Consider the following 22,196-nt stretch of genomic DNA (forward strand, 5'->3'; position numbering starts at 1 on the left):
TTGTTGTACACTAGTGCAACCCATCCAACTTAAAGGAGATGGAGCAGTTTTTTCTTGAAGAATGAGCAAAAGTCCCAGGGACTAGATGTGCCAAGCTTATATAGGCATACCCTAAGATACTTGTAGCTGTAATTGCTGCAAAAGGTGGCTCTACAAAGTATTAACTTTGGGGGGGTGAATAGTTATGCACACTCAAATTCTGGGGTGAATACTTTTGCAAGCCACTATATAATGGGATTTGGTTTGTTTGGTTTGTTTGGTTGACGTACTAATGATTCTTATGTGCCGCTTGAAACAAAATTCTGGAGAAATTGGTTTACAAACAACATTTTTTTAAGTGCAAACTGTATTTAAAAAAAAATCCAATCTGGTTGTTGGGCCCTCCACAGCATAGAGACACACTTAAAGTGGTAAATTATCTTAGAGCCAACACAGAAGCCAAACAGCTCTCTGTTCTACTCTTGTATTTAAGTGCTGCATTTGACACTGTTGGTCCTAAATTGGTTTAGGACCTATTGAACCTTTCGAGAGTTTGTCACCCTTGGTGAACATAACTCAAAGAAAATACGTATCACATGTGGCGTTCCACATGGTTCAATTTTGGGTCCTGTACTGTTCAGTTTTATATGTTACCTCTTGACAGAGTTACCAGAAAGCACAGCATTGATTTTCACTGCTACGCAGACGATACACAACTTGTGTCACCAGAGGATTTTAGTTCCACTGATAAATTATTAGACTGTATTAGTGATTGAAAAACTTGGATGGCTCAAAATTTTCTCCAGCTAAAGACCGAGGTACTTATTGTTGGAGCCAAAGCACAATGAGAGAATCTGAGAATATGGCCCCACATTTTAATTCATGAGCAATAAAGATTGCCAAGGTGCAGCCTCTCTCAGGCTGGTACAGAAAGACTCATCCATGCTTCTATTACAAGTAAGCTTGACTACTGTAATGTTCACCTGTCTGGTCTACCCAAGAAAGCCATTGGTCAACTGAAAAACATACAGAATGCTGCAGCACAGGTACTGACCAAGACCAGTTGGAGAGCACACATTACACCCGTTTTAAGGTCACTGCACTGGCTGCTTGTGAGTTTTAGAATTCATTTTAAAATGTTTTTTAAATCAATTCCCAATTGTGCACAATACGTCAGACATGCTTTTAAGTTATGTGCCCAGTAGGTCCCTCAGGTCCACTGGCCTTCAAAGCCTAGGACCAAGAGGCATGGAGAGGCAGCCTTTAGTTATTATGCCCCCAGCCTCTGGAATACCCTGCCAGAGAACCTAAAGGGGGCTGAAACTGTGGACAAATTTAAAAGAGATCTTAAAACATACGTTTTTAGCTTTGCCTTTCCTCAGGGTGCTTTTTAGTCATTCCATTTTTGTTCATTCTTGAGTTTTTATCCTCTTAAGTTTGTTGTGTAGTAAATATGTTTTTATTTTGATTGTTTTTATTTTTTTCCTGTGAAGCACATTATGTTGCATTCCATGTCTTAAATGTGCTGTATAAATAAAGCTTGATTTGACTGGGTAATGTCATAATTTCATCCACGCTGGTATGAGGTGAAGTCTCCCTGTCCCCCTCTCTGTCTGTCATGGTCCATTATGCTGCTACTCGCCCGTGGGCAGGGGCCCATTTCACAATTGAGGATTTGTGGGACTTTTACAGATTACGAACTGATGTTCTCATATTAATTACATGTTTCTGCTGCATATTGTATATGAATAGTTATTCTTGGAAGAAGTTAAAATACTGTTACTTTGATGTTCTGACGCTGTAAAATGAATAGTCAATTTCTCTATGAACTATGGAAGAAACATTTATATTTTCAAATGGAAGGGTCATATTCCTGCCCTATAGCCCAGGGTTGGATTTCTACTGAGCTAACATTGAATTGTTTTAAGGTCATACCAACGATCATTTACCTCTGTACCCCTGTAGGTACGGTTTGTAAATGTGATATTTCAATTGAATTAACACATTTGCTAACATTTCTTAAAACCTGTTTTTGCTTTGTCATTGTGTATCAATTAATGAGGAAAAAAATACTATTTAATCAGTTTTAGAATAAGAATAACCTAAAACACAAGGCCAAATATACACTGCAGTTGCTTACCAAGACTACATTGAATGTACCAGAGTGGCATAGTTACAGTTTTGACTCAAATTGGCTGGGAAATCTATGGCAAGACTTAAATGGCTGTCTACCAATGATCAACAACCAACTTGGCAGAGCTTGAAGAATAAAAAAAATTAAAAAGAATGCGCAAATATTGTACAATCCATATGTGCAAAGGTCTTACAGACTTACTCAGAAAGACTCACAGCTGTAATCGCTGTCAGAGGTGATTAACATGTATTGACTCAGGGGTCTGAATACCTATGTAAATTAGATATTTTTGTATTTAATTTTCAGTACTTGCAAAAATGTTGAAAAACACGTTTTCATTCTGTCATTATTTGGTATAGTGTATAAATGGGTGAGAAAAATATTTAATCCATTTTGAATTCAGGCTGTAACACAACAAAATGTGGAATAAGTCAAAGGGTATGAATACTTTCTTAAGGCACTGTACATGGAAAAAGTGGCAGGATCATGCTGTGGGGATGTTTTTCAACGGCAGGGACTGGGAGACTAGTCAGGATCGAGGGAAAGATGAACGGGGCAAAGTACAGAGAAACCCTTGATGAAAAGCTGCTCCAGAGCGCTCAGGACCTCAGACTGAGGCGAAGGTTCAACAGGACAATGACCCTAAGCACACAGCCAAGACAACAGGAGTGGCTTCGGGACAAGACTCTGAAAGTCCTTGGGTGGCCCAGCCAGAGCCCGGACTTGAACCCGATCAAACATCTCCGGAGACCTGAAAATAGCTGTGTAATAACGCTCCCCATCCAACCTGACAGAGCTTGAGAGGATCTGAGAAGAATGGTAGAAACTCCCCAAATACAAATACAGGTGTGCCAAGCTTGTAATGTCATACCCAAGAAAACTTGAGGCTGTAATCGCTGCCAAAGGTGCTTCAACAAAGTACTGAGTAAAGGGTCTAAATATTTATGTAAATGTGATCATTTCATTTTTTATAAATGGGCAAAAAAATTGTAAAACCTATTTTTGCTTTGTCATTATGGGGTATTGTGTGTAGATTTTATTAAATTGTTTTCCCGTCATTTTAGAATAAGGCTGTAACGTAAAATGTGGAATGTCAAGGGGTCTGAAAACTTCCCGAATGCACCGTACATTTCCCTTGACTGAGTGATGCCAAATGTTTTTTTTTTTTAAATGCCTCAACTTAACCCTCTCCCCTACCGTGATTAGATTTTTCAAACAATAATTCACTTCCATACTTTTTTAGCAGTACTTTACAGCGTTTTAATTGTTTGAAAGTGAAAACAGCTTTCACAGAGACATTTTAAAAGTTAGAACTGTTTTAAGCGTTCAGTTCTCACTTTACGGTGCTTTTTTTATTTTATTACAATATACTGTAATTGCAACCAAGACTGAAAAGACGATGTGAGGTCATTGGAATAACTGAGTCAAATCACAAAAACTTTAAGGCTTATATCATTAGCCTTTTCTGTCAAAAGAAATACAACACAGACAAATTTCCAAATATCATTCAAAACAAGTGAGCAGTGTCACAGATTGAAATCTCTCACTGGTTTAGTTGAACAAACCATTAAGTTTAGAGATAGTGTAAAAAGAGATTAATCTCGAGCCAATAAGGTGAAAACATGCTGAAAAGTCTGTTCTCCAAGTAACTTGAAAGCTCTTGATCAGTCCTTGGCTTCCAATCTGTCTATAACATCAGTCTACATCCCCATCCCACAGTGGTTGATGTGTCCAGTGTGCACCACTGTAGCGCTGTTCATCACCACTGCTGCCCTCTGGCTCTCAAAGGCCTCTCTCTCTCTCCCCAGGGCCATCCTGTCCTGTTCCAACAGCATCCTCTCTCTTGCCAAGTTGGCTCTCTCGCTCTCCAGCCACTGCCGCTCTCTGTCCACTGCCGCTCTATCCCCCTCTATCGCTGCCCTCTCCCTCTCCACCATCTCCCACTCTCTCTCTAGTGTCACTCCCTTGTGAGCAGCAGTGGCCCCAGCTGGCCCCCTACCCAACCTCTCCTCTCTTAGGGCCCTCTCACACTCCGCTGTGGCCCGGTGGCACTCCTCTGTGGCGGGGTCCGCATACAGCTCTTGGTCGTACTCCAGTGTGGTGTCGCCTCTGTCCAGCAACGGGCGTCCTCTACTTCGAATGGGCTGCAAAGGGGAAGGCTTTGGGTCGTCGCCATCCGTTATAGGGGTCAGGACAGGTCCGCTGGCAGCAAGGCGGCCCTCCATGGCCTCGTTCATGAGGTAGAACCATGGCCAGGAAGCAGCATTGTCTGCCATGCTCTCCATGCCCACAGGAGGGTACTTCAGGTCCTGTTCAGAGAACAACAGGGGACAAACTATAGAACACAAACACAGAGCAGACTACAGTGTTTGAGCAATGCATGTGCATTAGGAAGGATTGGTCCTTCACTAAAGACATTCAGATTTTGATCCACTTGCAGTTTGGTTTATTTCATGCTGCACACATTAGCAGCAAACAAACACCTGATCGTTTACCTTATATCTCCTCTTTAAGTTGTCCCACTTCTTGGCCACCTGGTAAGTTGACACCTTTCCCAGGAGACCCAACTCTTTTAAAATGGCCCTGCACACAAACATGATCAATTAGTTTTGATAATGCATATCTGATTTCATTGCATTGTCATTGACATTTATTTTCATACTAAATCCTACAAACTTCCATGCAGTCTTGGCAGCATTTCGCCTCCCAGTGAAGAGAACCTCATTGGCAGCCCGCAACTTGATCAGCCTCCTCGTATCCTGCTCTGTCACTGTCATCAAAACAAAAATAAAGTGGATATTTGTTTACCTCATATCTTGTCAGTCATACATTTTAAACTCCTGAAGTTTTACATTTTAAAAGTATTTTATCCTCCTTAAAAAGTACATTCTGAGCCATGAAGAATGGTACTGACTTTTATAGGAGAATTCCAAAGGTGTGGGGCACTCCTCTCCACTGGCATCGATGAACGTAACGGTTCCATCCACATCTGTGTCCCCTGGTCCCATTGCCTCTACCAGCTCAGAAATCCCACTACTCTCTGGCATGGGACACGGGTCTCTCTCTGTAGGCATCGGCGAGGATACAAACAAGTAGTCTTCCTCGCTCACCCATACAGGCGTTATTTTGGGGGCTCTCCCGGCCAGTCTGCCCTCGAAGGCATCGTTCATAAGTTGGAACCAAGGCCAGGAGGCAGGGCTGCTCTGGTTCTCCATGCCACGTGGCGGGTACTTCAAGTCCTAAAGGACAAAAGAAGATCGATATTTATTGGGAGATAAAACTTAAAGACTTACCCATCCTCCGGTGCTCATCCTCCGGTACCACAAATAAGCATGGATGTTTACATACATGCGCAAGTAAACCCACAGGCTCTGACAAATAGGGTGAGATTGTACATAGACACACACTAGTTACGTTACCTTGAATTTTGTCTTCAGGTTGTCCCACTTTTTAGAGACCTGATCAGCAGACAACTTGCCTGCGAGGCCCATCTCTTTCACTATTGCCCTGCAGAGAAATAAGGGATTTACAAAATAAACCGAGTACATAGACTGGAAATAGCAGATTTTTATTTAGCCAAATACTTTCTTCCAACACAAGCCAACTCACCTCCAAGCAGGCTTGGCAGTATTTCTCTTTCCTGTGAAAAGAGCCTCATTAGAAGCACGCAGCTCTATCAATCTCTTGGTGTCCTCCTCAGTCACTGTAATGCAAGCAAATATAACTAGTGTTATTCTTCACAAAGACGTGTTATCGAAGTAACTTGTTCAAATCAAAGTTAAATCAGTCGGGTACACAGTTTAGCAGATGTTATAGTGGGTACAGTGAAATGCTTATGATAATAGCTCCTAACAATGTAGTAAAATGTAAATCAAGTACACAAATAATAATACATATAAAAAAAAAAAACAAGAATGACCATATGAATCCAATTAACAACCCAAATAGCACTGTAACCCAAATGCAATCTATACGCGCACACACACACTAGATATATTAGTGAGCCCTGTCAAGAATCCAGTATACACATAAATACAGTGTTTGCTGACTGTAACTAAAATGCAATAGAATGAGCTTTTGAGAATACAGTATTTAAATACACAGAACAAAACCCCCATGGCAAAATGGATAGTATTACAGGAAATTAGCATCAGGACCAGAATATACACTGAGAATACCAAACATAAGTAAAACTTTACTAATTTTGAGTTAGTTAAACTATGAAATAACACATATAGAATCATGTAGTAACCAAAATAAAGTGCTATATTTGAGATTCTTCAAAGTAGCCACCCTTTGCCTTGACAGCTTTGCAGTCTTGGCATTCTCTCAACCAACTTAACCTGGAATGCTTTTCCAACAGTCTAGAAGCAGTTCACCAATAATCTGGGCACTTTTTGCTTGCTTTTCCTTCACTCTGCGGTCCAACTCATCCCAAACCATCTCAATTGGGTTGAGGTCGGGTGATTGTGGAAGTCAGGTCAAGTGATGCAGCACTCCATCACTCTCCTTCTTGGTCAAATAGCCATTTACACAGCCTGGAGGTGTGTTGGGTCATTGTCCTGTTGAAAAACAAATGATAGTCCCACTAAGTGCAAACCAGATGGGATGGCGTAATGCTGCAGAATGCTGTGGTAGCCATGAATTCTAAAGAAATCACTGAGTGTCACTAGCAAAGCACCCCCACACCTTCTCCATGCTTAACGGTGGGAACCCCACATGTGGAGATCATCCGTGCACCTACTCTGCGTCTCACAAAGACGTGGTGGTTGGAACCAAAAATCTTACATTTGGACTCATCAGACCAAAGGACAGACTTCCACCAGTCTAATGTCCATTGCTCATGTTTCTTGGCCCAAGCAAGTCTCTTCTTATTGGTGTCCTTTTTAGTAGTGGTTTCTTTGCAGCAACTTGAACATGAAGGCCTGATTCATGCAGTCTCCTCTGAACAGTTGATGTTGAGATGTGTAAGTTACTTGAACTCTGAAGCATTTATTTGGGCTGCAATTTCTGAGGCTGGTAACTCTAATGAACTCATCCTCTGCAGCAGAGGTAACTCTGGTTCTTCCTTTCCTGTGGCAGTTCTCATGAGAGCCAGTTTCATCATAGCGCTTGATGGTTTTTGCAACTGCACTTGAAGAAACACTCAAAGTTCTTGACATTTTCTGCATTGACTGACCATGTCTTAAAGTAACGGACTGTCGTTTCTCTTTGCTTATTTGAGCTGTTCTTTCCATAATATGGACCTGGTCTTTTACAAAATAGGGCTATTTTCTGTTTACCACCCCTACCTTGTCACAACTCAACTGATTGGCTCAAACAATCAGGAAAGAAATTCCACAAATTAACTTTTAAAGGCACACCTGTCAATTGAAATGCATTTCAGGTGACTACCTCATGAAGCTGGTTGAGAGAATGCCAAGCATATGCAAAGCTGTCATCACGGCAAAGGGTGGCTACTTTGAAGAATCTCAAATGTAAAAATAATTTTGATTTAACACTTTTTTTGGTTACTACATGATTCCATATGTTTTCATAGAGTTGACGTCTTCATTATTATTCTACAATGTAGAAAATAGTAGAAAAAAAAGAAAAACTCTGGAATGAGTAGGTGTGTCCAAACTTTTGACTGGTACTATATGTATGCGAATGGTGTGTACAGACGGTATGGATTGTCTGTGAATAGAAAAGGTGTATATAGCAGTAGTTACATAGAATGAGCCATGACTAGAAAACAGTATATACATATAAAGTGGGTAAAACAGTATGTAAACATTATTAAAGTGACCAGTGTTCAATGACTATGTACATAGGGCAGCAGTCTCTAAAGTGCAAGGTAGAGTACTGGGTGGTAGCCGGTTAGTGGCATTGTCCAAGGTTCAGGGCAGGGTACTGGGCGGAGGTCAGCTAGTGGTAAATGTTTAACAGTGATGGCCTGGAGATAGAAGCTGTTAATCAGTTAGTTATTGTTGCTACTAGTTAAAATATTACCAATAATTCATAAGGCTTACACGGAACCCAAACCGGCTGCGCGCGTGCACCATCGTGTGCCATTGTGCATAAATGTATTTTGTCCCCCTACACCAAACGCGATAACAACACGCGGGTTAAAATATCAAAACTAAATCTGAACCAATGACATTAATTTGGGGACAGGTCGAAAAGCATTAAACATGTATGGCAATTTAGCTAGTTAGCTTGCACTTGCTAGCTAATTTGTCCTATTTAGCTAGCTTGCTGTTGCTAGCTAATTTGTCCTGGGATACAAACATTGAGTTGTTATTTTACCTGAAATGCACAAGGTCCTCTACTCCGACAATTAATCCACACATAAAACGGCCAACCAAATTGTTTCTAGTCATCTCTGCTCCTTCCAGGCCTTTTCATCTTTGAACTTATATGGTGATCGGCATCTAAACTTTCATAGTATTACCACGACAACTGGCAAAACAGTTAGTCTTTCAATCACCCACGTGGGTATAACCAATGAGGAGATGGCACGTGGGTACCTGCTGTGTGGATTAATTGTCAGAGTGAGGACCATGTGCATTTCAGGTAAAATAACAACTCAATGTTTGTATCCCAGGACAAATTAGCTAGCAACAGCAAGCTAGCTAAATAGGACAAATTAGCTAGCAAGTGCAAGGTAACTAGCTAAATTGCGATACATGTTTAATGCTTTTCAACCTATCCCCAAATTAATGTCATTGGTTCAGAGTTTGTTTTGATATTTTAACCTGCGTGTCGTGATCGCGTTTGGTGTAGGGGGACAAACATAAATGTATGCACGATAGCGCACGAGCGCAGCCGGTTTGGGTTCCGTGTTCGGGTCACAAGATGGTGAATGTAACTAAATAACTCAAACATGCACTTTAAAAACTGTCTGGGTCAACCAATACCAGCCTAAGTGGGAATTCATATTGATTTTATACAGTCATATTGTATTTTGAGTAAATCATCCCTTTAAAGGCAAAACATCACTTACACTTATATGAGAATTCCGTGGTCCTGTGATACTCCCCTATGGCGGACCCTGGGAACATGGCTGCACCGTTCCTATCCTCTGTTTCTACCAGCTCATCCATTTCTGACTCTGTCAAGAACTCCGACATCCCCCCCCTCCCTGGTGTCCGACGAGCCCTCTTCCTTGGTGGTGGAGAGGGCTCAAACTCCTCATCACCCTCCTCTACTACTGGCGTCAGGATGGGGGCGCAGCCGGCGAAACGCCCCTCGACAGCATCATTCATGCGGTAGAACCAGGGCCAGGAATTTGGGTTGCTCTCCATGCCGCGGGCTGGACATTTCAACTCCTGCGCCAAAAGAGGAACAACACAGTGGACAGAGCAGTGTGGAGTGGAATTGCGAGGAGATTTGTGCAGGAGGTGATGCAAGATACATTGTGAATCAATAATAACTTCAACAGACTAGGAGAATGTTTCTTATACACTACACTAAAAGTTCACTAATACAAGTTACATACACAAATGCACTAGTTGAGTACTGTCATCACCCTCTCACACTACCTTATATCGCCTCTTGAGATTATCCCACTTTTTGGCTAGCTGGTCAGTAGTCACTTTTCCCTGAAGACCCAACACATTCAAAATAGCTCTGCAGGAAAACATGGAGACAAACAACAATGGTTAACTTGAGACAATAATTTGCAAAACAATTCTGTTAGGACACTAAACGAAATCTGAAATGATCAAATAGGTGTAAGCAATAGGATAATAGCTCCATTTTGCCTTCTGATAGATAAAAATGTCTTCCTAGCTAGCCGGTCCAGTCCTTTCAGACATATGTAAATGTGAAAGAGCTAGGGTTGGATTAGGGACAGACAATAACAGAATGTGCTTGGCAATAATATGGTCTGCATCTGTCCCTCCCAGACATATTCACCTCCAGGCTGGCTTAGCGGTATGTTTTCTGCCTGTGAAGAGGGCCTCATTCACGGCACGCAGCTTTATCATTCTCTCCGTCTCCTGTTCTGTCACTGTTGAGCAAGAAACAATGTCAGTAATATGAATGATTACCTTGTATCAAGTAACACTATTTTTTGCAGCAAACTTGCTAACAAACAATAACTACAATTACTAAAGACCTAGAATCTAGACAGACCTCCTGGACAAATAAAGGTTGAATAAATCATTAACTGTCAACCTATCAACACAATCACAGAGCATGCTCAGCTCACTTACTTACTTTTATATGAGCATTCTGACATTCTTCGCCAGCCCATAGTAGTAGAGGCCCCAGTCTGAGTTGCATCAGTGTTAACTGTTGCATTGTTTTCCAAGTTCCCTGTCCCTGCACTGTCCTCCATCTCCGTTTTGATCAAGAACTCCAAAATGTCAGCACCCTCGGTCCCCTGTTCTCTCTCGTTGGTTAATGGCGAGGGAGCACTCGGATCCTCACCACCCAAAGATTCCACCGCCAAAACGTGGGCGCTGTTGAAGAGGCGTCCTTCCATGGCCTCATCCATAAGTTGGAACCATGGCCAGGAGGCTATGCTAGTAGAAACAGTGTCCTTGCCAAGAAAAGGGTATTTTAAATCCTAAAGGAAAAAGACAAACACAGAAGTGGGACTATGACTGGGATGCAGAGGATGCTGGTGGGGGGTCCTATAGGAGGACAGGCTCATTGTAATGGCTGGAATGGAATTCATGGAATGGTATCAAACATATGGAAACCACGCATTTGACTCTGTTCCATTAATTCCGTTCCAGCCATTACAATCAGCATGTCCTCCTATAGCTCCTCCCACCAGCCTCCTCTGCTGGGATGAAGCTTTTTTGTTTCGACGATATGATCAGTAAATATTTACAATATCAGTAAACACCCAACTTCCTTCTTCCAAGTGCACACACACTTTACCTTGTATCTAGTCTTCAGATTTTCCCACTTTTTGGCAATCTGGTCAGCTGTCAGCTTTCCCTCAAGACCTAATCCCTTTAGAATTGCACTGCATAGTGAAAAATAAAAAAAACAGTTACAATCCTGATTGTGGTATACTGGTGTATACAATTTCATACATATGACAACCCTCACATACTTCCAGGCAACCTTGGCAGCATTTCTTTTTCCTGTGAAAAGAGCCTCATTGGAGGAACGCAGTTCTATTAACCTCTTGACGTCCTCTTCAGTCACTGTAAACAAAACACATTGGATTGTAATCACCTAATAGTCCATAGCTTGCTGCAACTAGATACACTACATGGCCAAAAGTAAGTGGACACCTGAAAGTCAAACATCTCATTCCAAAATCATGGGCATTAATATGGAGCTGGTCCCCCCTTTGCTGCGATAACAGCCTCCACTCTTCTGGGAAGGCATTCCACTAGATGTTGGAACATTGCTACGGGGACTTGTGACTTCCATTCAGCCACAAGAGCACTAATAAAGTTGGGCACTGATGTTGGGCGATTAGGCCTGACTCACAGTCGGCGTTCCAATTAATCCCAAGGGTGTTCGATGGGGTTGAGGTCAGGACTCTTTGCAGGCCAGTCAAGTTCTTCTGTATGGACCTTGCTTGTGCATGGGGGCATTGTCATGCTGAAACAGGAAAGGACCTTCCCCAAACTGTTGCCACAAATTTCAAAGCACAAAATCATCAAGAATGTAATTTATGCTGTAGCATTAAGATTTCCCTTCACTGGAACTATGGGGCCTAGCCGGAACCATAAAAAAACAGCCCCAGACCATTTTTCCTCCGCCACCAAACTTTACAGTTGGCACTATGCATTTGGACAGGTAGGTTCTATTGGCATCCGCAAACCCAGTTTCGGCCATTGGTCTGCCTGATGGTGAAGCGTAATTCATCAATCCAGAGAACGCATTTCCACTACTCCAAGCTAATGGCGGAAAGCTTTACACCACTCCAGCCGATGCTTGGCATTGCATATGGTGATCTTAGGCTTGTGTGCAGCTGCTTGGCCATGGAAACCCATTTCATGAAGCACCCAGTGAACAGCTCTAGTTCTTGTGCGAACGTTGCTTCCAGAGGCCATTTGGAACTCGGTAGTGAGTGTTGCAATAGAGGGCAGAAGATTTTTACGTGCTACAGTACTCGGCGGCCCCGTTGTGTGACCTACCACTTTGCGGCTGAGCCACTTCACAATAACAGCACTTAGTTGACCGGGGCAGAAATTTGACAAACTGACTTGTTGGAGAGGTGGTATCCTATGGACGGTGCCACGTTGAAAGTCACTGATCTCTTCAGTACGGGCCATTCTACTGCCAATGTTTGTCTATGGAGATTGTATGGCTGTGTGCTCGATTTTAAACACCTGTCAGCAACGGGTGTGGATGAAACAGCCGAATCCACTAATTTAAAGGGGTGTCCACGTACTTTTGGCCATGTTGTGTATCGCTACAACGGAAGCAGAGGGGATAAAAACAACCCATTCAATAAATTACTTCACTAGCACAACAGCCTGCAGTTGTATGCATGTGACAATTTACCTTACGGTAGGTAACTAGATGAGACGAAAGAAAATAGCTAATAACATTTACTACTTACTTTTATACAAGTTATCTGTGACATTAGGCGTTGGGTCCATCGTTGACTCCATTTGCACCAGCTAGAGAACAGAACGTACAGGAAGGAAGCGTGCTCATGCACACAAGCTTTCCATCCAGGAGAATAAGAATAGCTTAGTAGGCAGTTGTAGTTAGCTATCCAGCATCCGCCAGCTCCTTAAGTTTGATAGTTGTTTTTTTTTGCTTTTCGGGAAATGGTTATTTCTCAAATGTATGGGGCTATTTGCCAACAAAGAATGTAGGATTTGCCAACCCTTGATTAGTTGTTTAGCTAGCTAGCAGCTAACGTTTGGTATCAAGTAGCTAGTTACGACAACCCAACCCCCTAGCAGGATAAGTCAAAACAATGTCCTATTTTCAACACCCAGTAAATTCGTCTGTTATAAATATTTCGATTTGGTACCAAAGTGAAAGGGTTACACAAAAAACACTCACATTTTTAACAAAAGTTGTTATGCAGTTTCTGTATTCCTATCTAGTTAGGGTTGTGCACGATCCGAGAAGGGTGCACCCTATTACGATCCGGGGGAGGAGTGTCATGTATTTCAACGAATATGATTGGTTTTTTCCTGTGGCGTAACCCTGTAGCATGGGGTACAACAACGACATCCGGAACCAAACATTTGTTCCCACTTCCACAACCGTGAGGTCGACACGTCGTTGTTTGAGAACAAGCTAGCTGTTTCAACAACAACAAATCTAGCATATTCCGAGGATAAGAAAATATTTAACAGTTTGTGTTAACTGAAACATTTTCTGTACTAATTGTCAATGCGGTTTACAATACTTATTTCAACTCAATCTTAAAATCTAGCTAACGACTAACAGTAGCTAGCCATCTGAAAGACGTTAAGAACCGTCCTACGCCCCCTGTTAAAACAGGGACACGAAACATTTAGCCCTTGCTATCGGGTGTCGTTGAAAAAGCCAATATGTAACCTAGGCAGCCGGTCAGGATTATCAGTATCGTCTGAACTTGGTGTGCATTCGAGGTAATCCACTTGTGGACCGGCTCGTACATAAAGTATCCTCCATCCAGGCTGCAGAGACAATTAACTAGCTTTATGGCGAGCAAACAGGAAAAATATCTACCGTTTAAAAAAAATACAACGGATTTCTTACAGTTTAAGATGTTTCACCGCGTTCGGCCAAGGGTGTGCAACTAACTACTTCCCAGGGATGATGGCTTTGAGTGAGATTTCCTGCTCGGGGAAATATGACATGCGAATTTCAAACCATTCAAATGTACTCTGTTGGGTATTTCAACAACTACGAAAATATAGGTGGTTTTGGCTAAAGTGTTGACCTGTCAGGTAACCTTTCCTTTTAACTTCCACGACTAGGTCCTCAACATCAAATTTGGACACCTGCAAAATAACTTTTTTAATTTTAATTTTAATTAAATCATTCCATGATAAATGTTCTTGCTTGGAATTAGACTGAATTTAAGTAAATCAAAGCATAAATAAATCTACTCAGTACACTACACACCTCAGGGAAAAACCCTGTCCAGACTTTTTGGCAGTGTTGTGGATGACGTGACGGCCATGCATGGACATAGATGTTTGGATTGTCCTTTAACCTTCTTCAGTGATGGAATTCATAGCATCTTTAAACAGGTGCATTATCAATGGACACACAATTGTTCTGTGGTATGTTGTTCTCCTGCAAGCCCCATCTATCTTTGGTAGATACTTTCAGCTGTGCTGCACTTTGGCCCACTGGTGGTAGTGCACATATCAAGGAACCTGTGCACGCTCTGTTAGTGTCATAAATGCACTGTGATTTGGTTAATCTTTTCTCTTCCTGCAATGACAACATATAGGCTTATCAGTTTGAAGACTCACTTCTTTTGAGTGCATGGCCTACTATATAAAACAAGAAGGGAAAATAAACAAAATGCCAAGATACCAAACTTTGGAAACAATCTCTATATACATTACCGTTCAAATGTTTGGGGTCACTTAGAAATGTCCTTGTTTTTATAAAGAAAAGTTTAAAAAAAAACACAAAAAAAACAAGTCCATTAAAGTGACATCAAATTGATCAGAAAGAAATACAGTGCAGACATGGTTAATGTTGTAAATGACTATTGTAGCTGGAAACGGCTGATTTCTTTAATGGAATATCTACATAGGCATATAGAGGACCATTATCAGCAACCATCACTCCTGTATTCCAATTGCACGTGTATTAGCTAATCCAAGTTTATCATTTTTAAAGGCTAATTGATCATTATGTGGTATCCCAGGAGGTCTACCCCGGGGGATGGTAATTGAGGGGAGGTACGTGAGGCGACGTTGGCTCCCTCTGCTGGGAATACGGGAGCTGGGCACCCCGACACGGACAACTCCAAGTGGAGGTAATTAGGGGGAAGTGCCAACCAGCCGTGGAGGCCAAATAAAAGGAGCACTGTGGCACACCGCGAAAAGGAACGGGGAGGGACCGAAACCGAGCAAAAGTAGCGAAGAAGGACCGAGCCAAATTTAAGTGATTTTCTTTGTTGTGTTTATTTTCTGTCCTGGTAAAGTTTGCGGACTAAAACCTCCCTATCTCTGTGTCAGTCCCTGCACACTAAGAAATTATAGCTAGCTAAATTATTTACTGCAGTCAGGCTAGCCATGCTCTAACTAGTAATTTAGGCTGGTAGTTGATTTTAAGGTACAATTATGATAATGGAGATTTGCAATTAAGATTGAGATTTGACTAAAATGTGGGTAATTGGATGCTTAGATGTAACCATAGACTGTCTTATTTTTGCATAGGGTCAATTAAACATTAAAAGAAAGAGCTATGAGACTCATTTTTAAAGAAGCACAAACGGGCAGATCAGGTGCAAACGGATCCCAGCCTTACATCCCCACCGACCCCAGAGCAGTCCCCTAACGTGAGGCTAGTCAGTGTGGTCAGAATTTGCAAGGACCCAGTCTACCACCACCAGGTCAGACCATCAACCAGGCAGTCAGTCACATGCCGAGTTCAGAATTTAAGTTTAGCTTCAGTTTGTAATAAATTGTCAGATTAAGTCTCACTTTAAAGTGTTGGTTGTTGATTCATGTGTGTTCTTTTGATGGCTGTGGCATTTTTATTGTGATAATACAGTAATGGTTATTGTGTTATTTTAATGTAATAGATGTATCAAGGGATGATACTGAGACCTCTGAGTAAGACAGTGAGCCAGAGTTGCCAGGAGATTTCATTGAGCCCCTTCCAACTGCATCAAGCACCAGGTATACTGTTCCAAAAGGACCTAATGGTAGGACAGGCTTATACTTGAAACTACACATTTTTATGTAGCAGCTGTTCGTATCTAATCATGTGGATCCCTTAATTATACATTTCCATAGAGATATAACATATTATGTAACATGTATTTCAAGATCCAGAGAAGAGGGTCCTGTACCGCCATGATTGAAAACATTTCCCAGAACTCAGCATGGTACTAGGAAAATGGCTTTCAACAGCTCCTGGTGTAAGGACAAATCATGCCTTGAATATTTTAAGTCAACATTCAACTTAATGTTTTGCCTGTAGGCATTTTTCTCTGCCCAATACACCTGAATCTGCCTTCACATCAGTCAGGTTTTTGTAACTGGAAAAAGGTGCTGTTTAAAGATTCTGGGTTTAAGCTCCATTTGAAGGCAGAGCATATCAATGCTTGGAATCAGCATAAAAGGGCTATTGACAGCAACTTGATGTCAGAAATGAGGACCGGAAAAATAAAGTAGAGGAAAACTGTACTTACATTAAAACAATTGCAGATGTGCTCCTATTAACTGCCACTCAAAATATAGCTCAGAGAGGTCATCGAGAGTCTGACTCTCACAACGGTAATTTTTTTTGACAATCTTAGAGGAAATAGCAAAGCATGACCTTCTCATAGAGAAAAGGATGAATGCATGTGGCAATGCTAAGTACACAAGCCACAGATAGCATGCCCAGTGAACAGGTCAGGGTCCCATAGCCGCAGGCAGAACAGTTTAAACTGGAGCAGCAGCACGGCCAGGTGGACTGGGGACAGCAAGGACTCGCCAGGTATTCCTCAGGCATGGTCCTAGGGCTCAGGTCCTCTGAGAGAAAGAAAGAGGGAATTAGGGAGAGCATACTTAAATTCACACAGGACACCGAATAAGACAGGAGAAATGCTCCAGATATAACAGACTGATCCTAGCCCCCCGACACATAAACTACTGTAGCATAAATACTGGAGGCTGAGACAGGAGACATATCACACTTGAAAATAGTGGTGATAGATCAGTGGAGGCAAGGGGCCTTCTTTCTCAGACAGATTTACATTTCATAGGGCTCTTGGTTACCTTTTGTAAAGTGCTTGGTGATGCTAAATGTCTTTCTGACATGCTCCAATCAATCTTTCTTGACCTAACAAGGGCTGTGGATCTAGTAGATGCCCTTACAGACACATTACAGGACCACAGAAGTGAGGGTTACTTTGGAGAACTATGGAAAGAGGTTGAAGAGATGGCAGAGCATAGCAAAATAAGTGTACAAACAGTGTGTAAAAGACAGCCTAAAACAAGCTTAAGATTTCACGACTCGACATTGAGCACTGTAGGACAGAAAAATTGTGACCAAAGTGATGGTGAGAGCTTCCAAAGAGCTATCTTTTATCAGGTGCTTGACAGTCTCACAGCTGAGCTGCAGAGGCGTTTTTCAAAGAAGAATTGCGAGATAATGCAAGGGGTTCAGTCTCTCAACCAAAAGAGTACAACATACATGAATGAGGAGCCTCTGTTTGCCTTTGCTCCGACCTTTGAGTCAGATGTAGAGGACCTCAAACATGAGGTTTATCAAACCAAGTGGCTTCTTGATAGGAGAGAGAAAAGTGGAAGGGACAGACGGTCTACTCTCCTTGACTTTGTTGTGTTTCTAGAACCTTATAAGAGGTCTTCCTTGAGCTATTTCGACGTAAGATTTCTGTTGTTACACCAGTCAGCAGTGCTTCTTGCGAGAGAAGCTTCTCAGCTTTAAAACGGATTAAAACCCACCTTAGAACAACAATGGGTGATGACAGGTTGTCACCTAGAAATTATCTGTTGAGTCAAGGCGGGCACGCTCCCTCAACATGGATGAGTTTGTGAAACATTTTGCCAGTTCTCACCAGAACCTCAGAATTATGCAGTTTTAAATCTACCTAATGATAATTTGGCACTTCGGTGGTCTCTCTGGTCATGATTAAAACCTGCACTGTGTACTAGCTAGTACACTGACATTCTAAAATTATAAATCCAAAGGGTATCATGTCACACAGTTTTAATTTGGTCTTGATTTGGCCAATTCCAAAAGTTTTCTTTGCTATTAGTTAACATAATATATATATGGGAATAAGTATGTTACTGTAAGTTTGTAATATTGATGGGCACCAAAGTTATTTATATTTTTCAAGTCCATTTCTGTTTGGTACCTGGTATGTCAAATTGCAGTGTTTTTTTGTAAATAAACTATGCAATTTATGTAACAAACATGCTATATCATCTCCTTGGTGCTTGAGATTTATTTTCTGAAAATATTTTAGATGTTCAACACTTAAAGACCCAGATTATATATTCATGAAAACAGAGTGACCCAAGTCTCTTCAGTATGTGAGTACAGTGTGTGTGTGAGAGAAAGAAATTGAGCTGCAGTTCCGAGGTAGAGACACTGACTATTCATAGTATGTTAAAGTATTCTAGTGAAGTAACCCTTTTGGACCACACTATCTGCCACATTGAAGAACTCCAGGTTAAGTGAATTATCACTTCTACCTCTAATCAGCAATCATAGGATTCATTCATGCTCCTTAGATGCCAGGTTAGGGTTATACACACATTTTCTGAATTGGTCTATGGACCCCCTGAAGTAACCTTGGCCACCCCATGTATAAAACTCTAGTTCCGTCACTGATGCCATTGCGAACAGAGAAGGTCACTTGACCTAGGTTGGGATGAGAGTGGAGAGAAGAAGAGAGGAAAGGAAAGGTGGAGAGCTGAAGGAGAGGTATCGTACCCAGTGTATTCCTGGGTGATATGAGTTTGGGATTGGGACAGAGCTTGGACAGCGTTTTTACTCATTATTCTTCCCCCTTGACAACGTATAGAGGATTGATCCACTGATGTTACCTGCATGATCAGAGGACAGGCAGACAGGTGCTCATGCATGTTGACTGGCAGCAGATGTTTTTATATCATAAGTCTACTGCAGAACTATGTGTATATGGTTACCACCCATTGTGGAATAGTTTCTGTACGGCAGATACTGTAGCTAATACCTCACGAGAGATAGACTTACATGCAAGGCAGGTCTCAGTTAACCCACAGAGCAGTGGCGACCCGTCATTTCGACCACACTTTTCTAGCAAAAATAAATACATGTTTTGCATGTTATTTTGGCATTGTCACATATACATGTCACATATCAGTTTGCAAACAATGTAAAAAAACAAACAAGAAAATACAGAGCATAGGGGTTGGTAATGTTCTCTAGTCACACTGTGATTGGCTCATTGTTCAGTCACTCACGGAGACACTACGTCACCGCCAAATACTGTATAAGGGTAGAGATCAAAAATTCAATCCCCTTGGGTGCTGCCATAGAGTTACATTAGACGTGCCCATCCAAAAAGGCTCAATGTCATTGGCCACAGATAAAATGACGTCAAATCACGTTATATCTACAGAAGCTTTGATTGGACTGATCATGTCAACGCCATACTTTCAAAATCTTAGCTAGCAAGCTAGCAGTCATCATCATGAATCAAGTTGACAATCTACTGGCAAATCCTTTGTAATCCTTGTCATATGAAGAGAAATAATGAAGAGAAATTACAGAGGTGCTCATCGGCCATAAACATTACACAACAAGTTGGAAATCGCAAATTCAACAAAGAGTAGTTTGGAAGGAATCAGTGGCTATATTGCAAGCATTGTAAAGCAATCACTAGCCTGCTATTCAGTGTATTTGTATTTATTATGGATCCCCATTAGCTGCTGCCAAAGCAGCAGCCACTCTTCCTGGGGTCCAGCAAAATCAAGGCAGTTTATACAATTTTAAAACATTATGATACATTCACAGATTTCACAACACACTGTGTGCCTTCAGGCCCTTACTCCACCACTACCACATATCTACAGTACTAAATGTGTGTGTGTGTGTATGCAAGTGCCAATGTTTGTGTTGCTTCACAGTCCCCACTGTTCCATAAGGTGTTTTTTAAATACAATTTTACTGCTTGCGTCAGTAGTCATGGCTCTATGTAGTACTGTGTACCTCTCATAGTCTGTTCTGAACTTGGGGACTGTGAAAAGACCTCTTGTGGCATGTCTTGCGGGGTATGCGTGTGTGTCCGGGCTGTTCGCCACTATTTAAAACAGACAGCTCGGTGCATTCAACATTCACCTGATAGGTGAGAATTGTCTGTTAATTGAATGATTTGAATATTCCGCCATGAAACATATAATTGTATGGAACTGATTAGAATGTATACAATCATAATCAATAAATGTGTAGTCCTAGTCAGAATTAGGGTAAAACAATATGTCTTTATGGTATTTTAAACACAGACTGTCTGAGCTTGGTGCCGACCTGACTAGAGATTTGGGAGAGAACGGGAGTACGTCTCAAGGACAATGTCACTATCTCTGTCGGCTGGGTAGTGAGACAGACAGTGTAGTGTGTGCGTAGCAGGACATGTGTGTGTGTCTGTTTGTGTGCATGTGTGTGTGGGTATGTGTGTATGTGCGTCTGTTTGTGTGTGTGTGCGTGCGTATGGCTGTGTGAATGTGTGGGCGTGAGAAGTCAGTATAAAATGTATTGTTTGGTATTCTTGACTTTAGAACGTTCCGTGAATAAACCTTTTTGACTATTTTAGCTGGGCCTCCGTCTGTTTCATTCGACCAGAATCTTACAAATTCTGGTTTGCAGACTGAGAGTAATATAATTAAATTGGGTGATGTACCTGGAGAACATAATTCTCTTATCAATACCTCTCATAAATACAAGCAGTGATGAAGTTAATCTCTCCTCCACTTTCAGCCAGGAGGGATTGACATGCATATTATTAATATTAGCTCTCTGTGTACATCCAAGGGCCAGCCGTGCTGCCCTGTTCTGAGCCAATTGCAATTTTCCTAAGTCCTTTTTTGTGGCACCTAACCACACGGCTGAACAGTAGTCCAGGTGCGACAAAACTAGGACCTGTAGGACCTGCCTGGTTGATAGTGTTGTGAAGAAGGCAGAGCATCGCTTTACTATAGACAGATTTCTCCCCATCTTAGCTACTACTGCATCAAAATGTTTTCACCATGACAGTTTACAGTCTAATGTTACTCCAAGCAGTTTAGTCATCTCAACTTGCTCAATTTCCACATTATTTATTACAAGATTTAGTTGAGGTTTAGGATTTAGTGAGTGTTTTGTTCCAAATACAATGCTTTTAGTTTTAGAATTATTTAGGGCTAACTTATTCCTTGCCACCCACTCTGAAACTAACTGCAGCTCTTTGTTGAGTTGCAGTCATTTCAGTCACTGTAGTAGCTGACGTGTATAGTGTTGAGTCATCCACATACATAGAAACGGGCTTTACTCAAAGTCAGTGGCATGTCGTTAGTAAAAATTGAAAAAGGGCTCTAAACAGTTACCCTGGGGAATTCCTGATTCTAACTGGATTATATTTGATAGGCTTCAATTAAAGAACACCCTCTGTGTTCTCTTAGACAAGTAACTCTTTATCCACATTAGAGCAGAGGGTGCAAAGCCATAACACAAGTTTTTCCAGCAGCAGACTATGATCAATAATGTCAAAAGCTGCACAGAAGTCTAACAAGACAGCCCCCACAATCATTTGTTGTGGGTGTGAAGTCCCAATTCTCGGTTTAAGGTCTCTTTTCCAAGCTTAAAATGTTAAGCATTCAACATTGGCCATGCTGTCAATCCAGCATGATTTCTGCCAAGCTCAAAACAACTTAACTCAGAACTGGGATATCTGACTTCAGTGAGTTAGAGACAACTGGGAACTCACGAAAAAATGAGCTCCAACTGGAAAAATACGCTTTGAACGGTCATCCAACTCGGAATTGTAAGTTGGAAACTCTGTCCTATTTTTGGAGCTACAACCTGAATATCACTGACGTCATCATGATTCGACCTTGTTTTTTTCAGAGTTCCCAGTTGTCTTAAACGCCACATCCTGAGAATGCCAGACTTTGATGACAAAATTTGCCCATGAGGACCCGCCACGCCACCTTTCTGTTCAAGTGAGAGCAGCACAACAAGGCGAGTCTGCTGCTGCATAAATTATGTAATATGCCAGAGAGAAATGTTTACTATATCTAAGAAAGTAATACTAAGTGTATGTTGTGTAGTAAGCTGTTAGTAGCCCGTTAGTAGCCCATGTGCCTCACCCTAATAATTTGGTATATTTTCCCCTCTTAATTTTGCCTACTGTTCTGACTTGGTGGTGCACATGTAGCCTATAGCCTGTTTTAGAGAAATGTAATAATCAAATATTTTAAGAGCTTTCATTGTCTGCTTATATGCCCCCTTTATTTAT

General features: G+C 41.6%; 1 protein-coding gene across 4 annotated transcripts; it reads right to left on the reverse strand.

The window, feature by feature from the left end:
* Positions 1-3,428: 3,428 nt before the first annotated feature.
* Positions 3,429-13,227, reverse strand: LOC110522519. 4 transcript variants are annotated; one of them, XM_021600969.2, is made up of 14 exons: positions 13,088-13,227; positions 12,633-12,739; positions 11,166-11,259; positions 10,988-11,075; positions 10,316-10,667; positions 10,013-10,106; positions 9,637-9,724; positions 9,099-9,423; positions 5,723-5,816; positions 5,533-5,620; positions 5,028-5,352; positions 4,790-4,883; positions 4,609-4,696; positions 3,429-4,422 (listed from the first exon to the last, which is right to left on the reverse strand). In XM_021600969.2, exons 2-14 carry the CDS (start codon positions 12,682-12,684, stop codon positions 3,814-3,816), a joined length of 2,391 nt encoding a protein of 796 aa, XP_021456644.1. In that variant the 5' UTR covers positions 12,685-12,739; positions 13,088-13,227; the 3' UTR covers positions 3,429-3,813. The 4 variants fall into 4 exon arrangements, with proteins under 4 accessions (XP_021456644.1, XP_021456651.1, XP_036833186.1 ...); XM_021600976.2 differs by having other exon boundaries at positions 12,633-12,693; positions 13,088-13,159; XM_036977291.1 differs by lacking the exon at positions 11,166-11,259.
* Between the last annotated feature and the right edge of the window lie 8,969 nt (positions 13,228-22,196).

The sequence above is a fragment of the Oncorhynchus mykiss genome, chromosome 1, assembly GCF_013265735.2.
Source record: "Oncorhynchus mykiss isolate Arlee chromosome 1, USDA_OmykA_1.1, whole genome shotgun sequence".
Lineage (NCBI taxonomy): Eukaryota > Metazoa > Chordata > Actinopteri > Salmoniformes > Salmonidae > Oncorhynchus > Oncorhynchus mykiss.

Coding starts and splice junctions, on each gene's coding strand:
- LOC110522519 (XM_021600969.2), bottom strand. CDS start 12,684: ATGGAGTCAACGATGGACCCAACGCCTAATGTCACAGATAACTTGTAT. Junction 10,107..10,315: donor GTCAGAATGCTCATATAAAA/GTAAGTAAGTGA, acceptor CTTGCTCAACAG/TGACAGAACAGGAGACGGAG. Junction 4,697..4,789: donor GCTGCCAAGACTGCATGGAA/GTTTGTAGGATT, acceptor GTTTGTGTGCAG/GGCCATTTTAAAAGAGTTGG.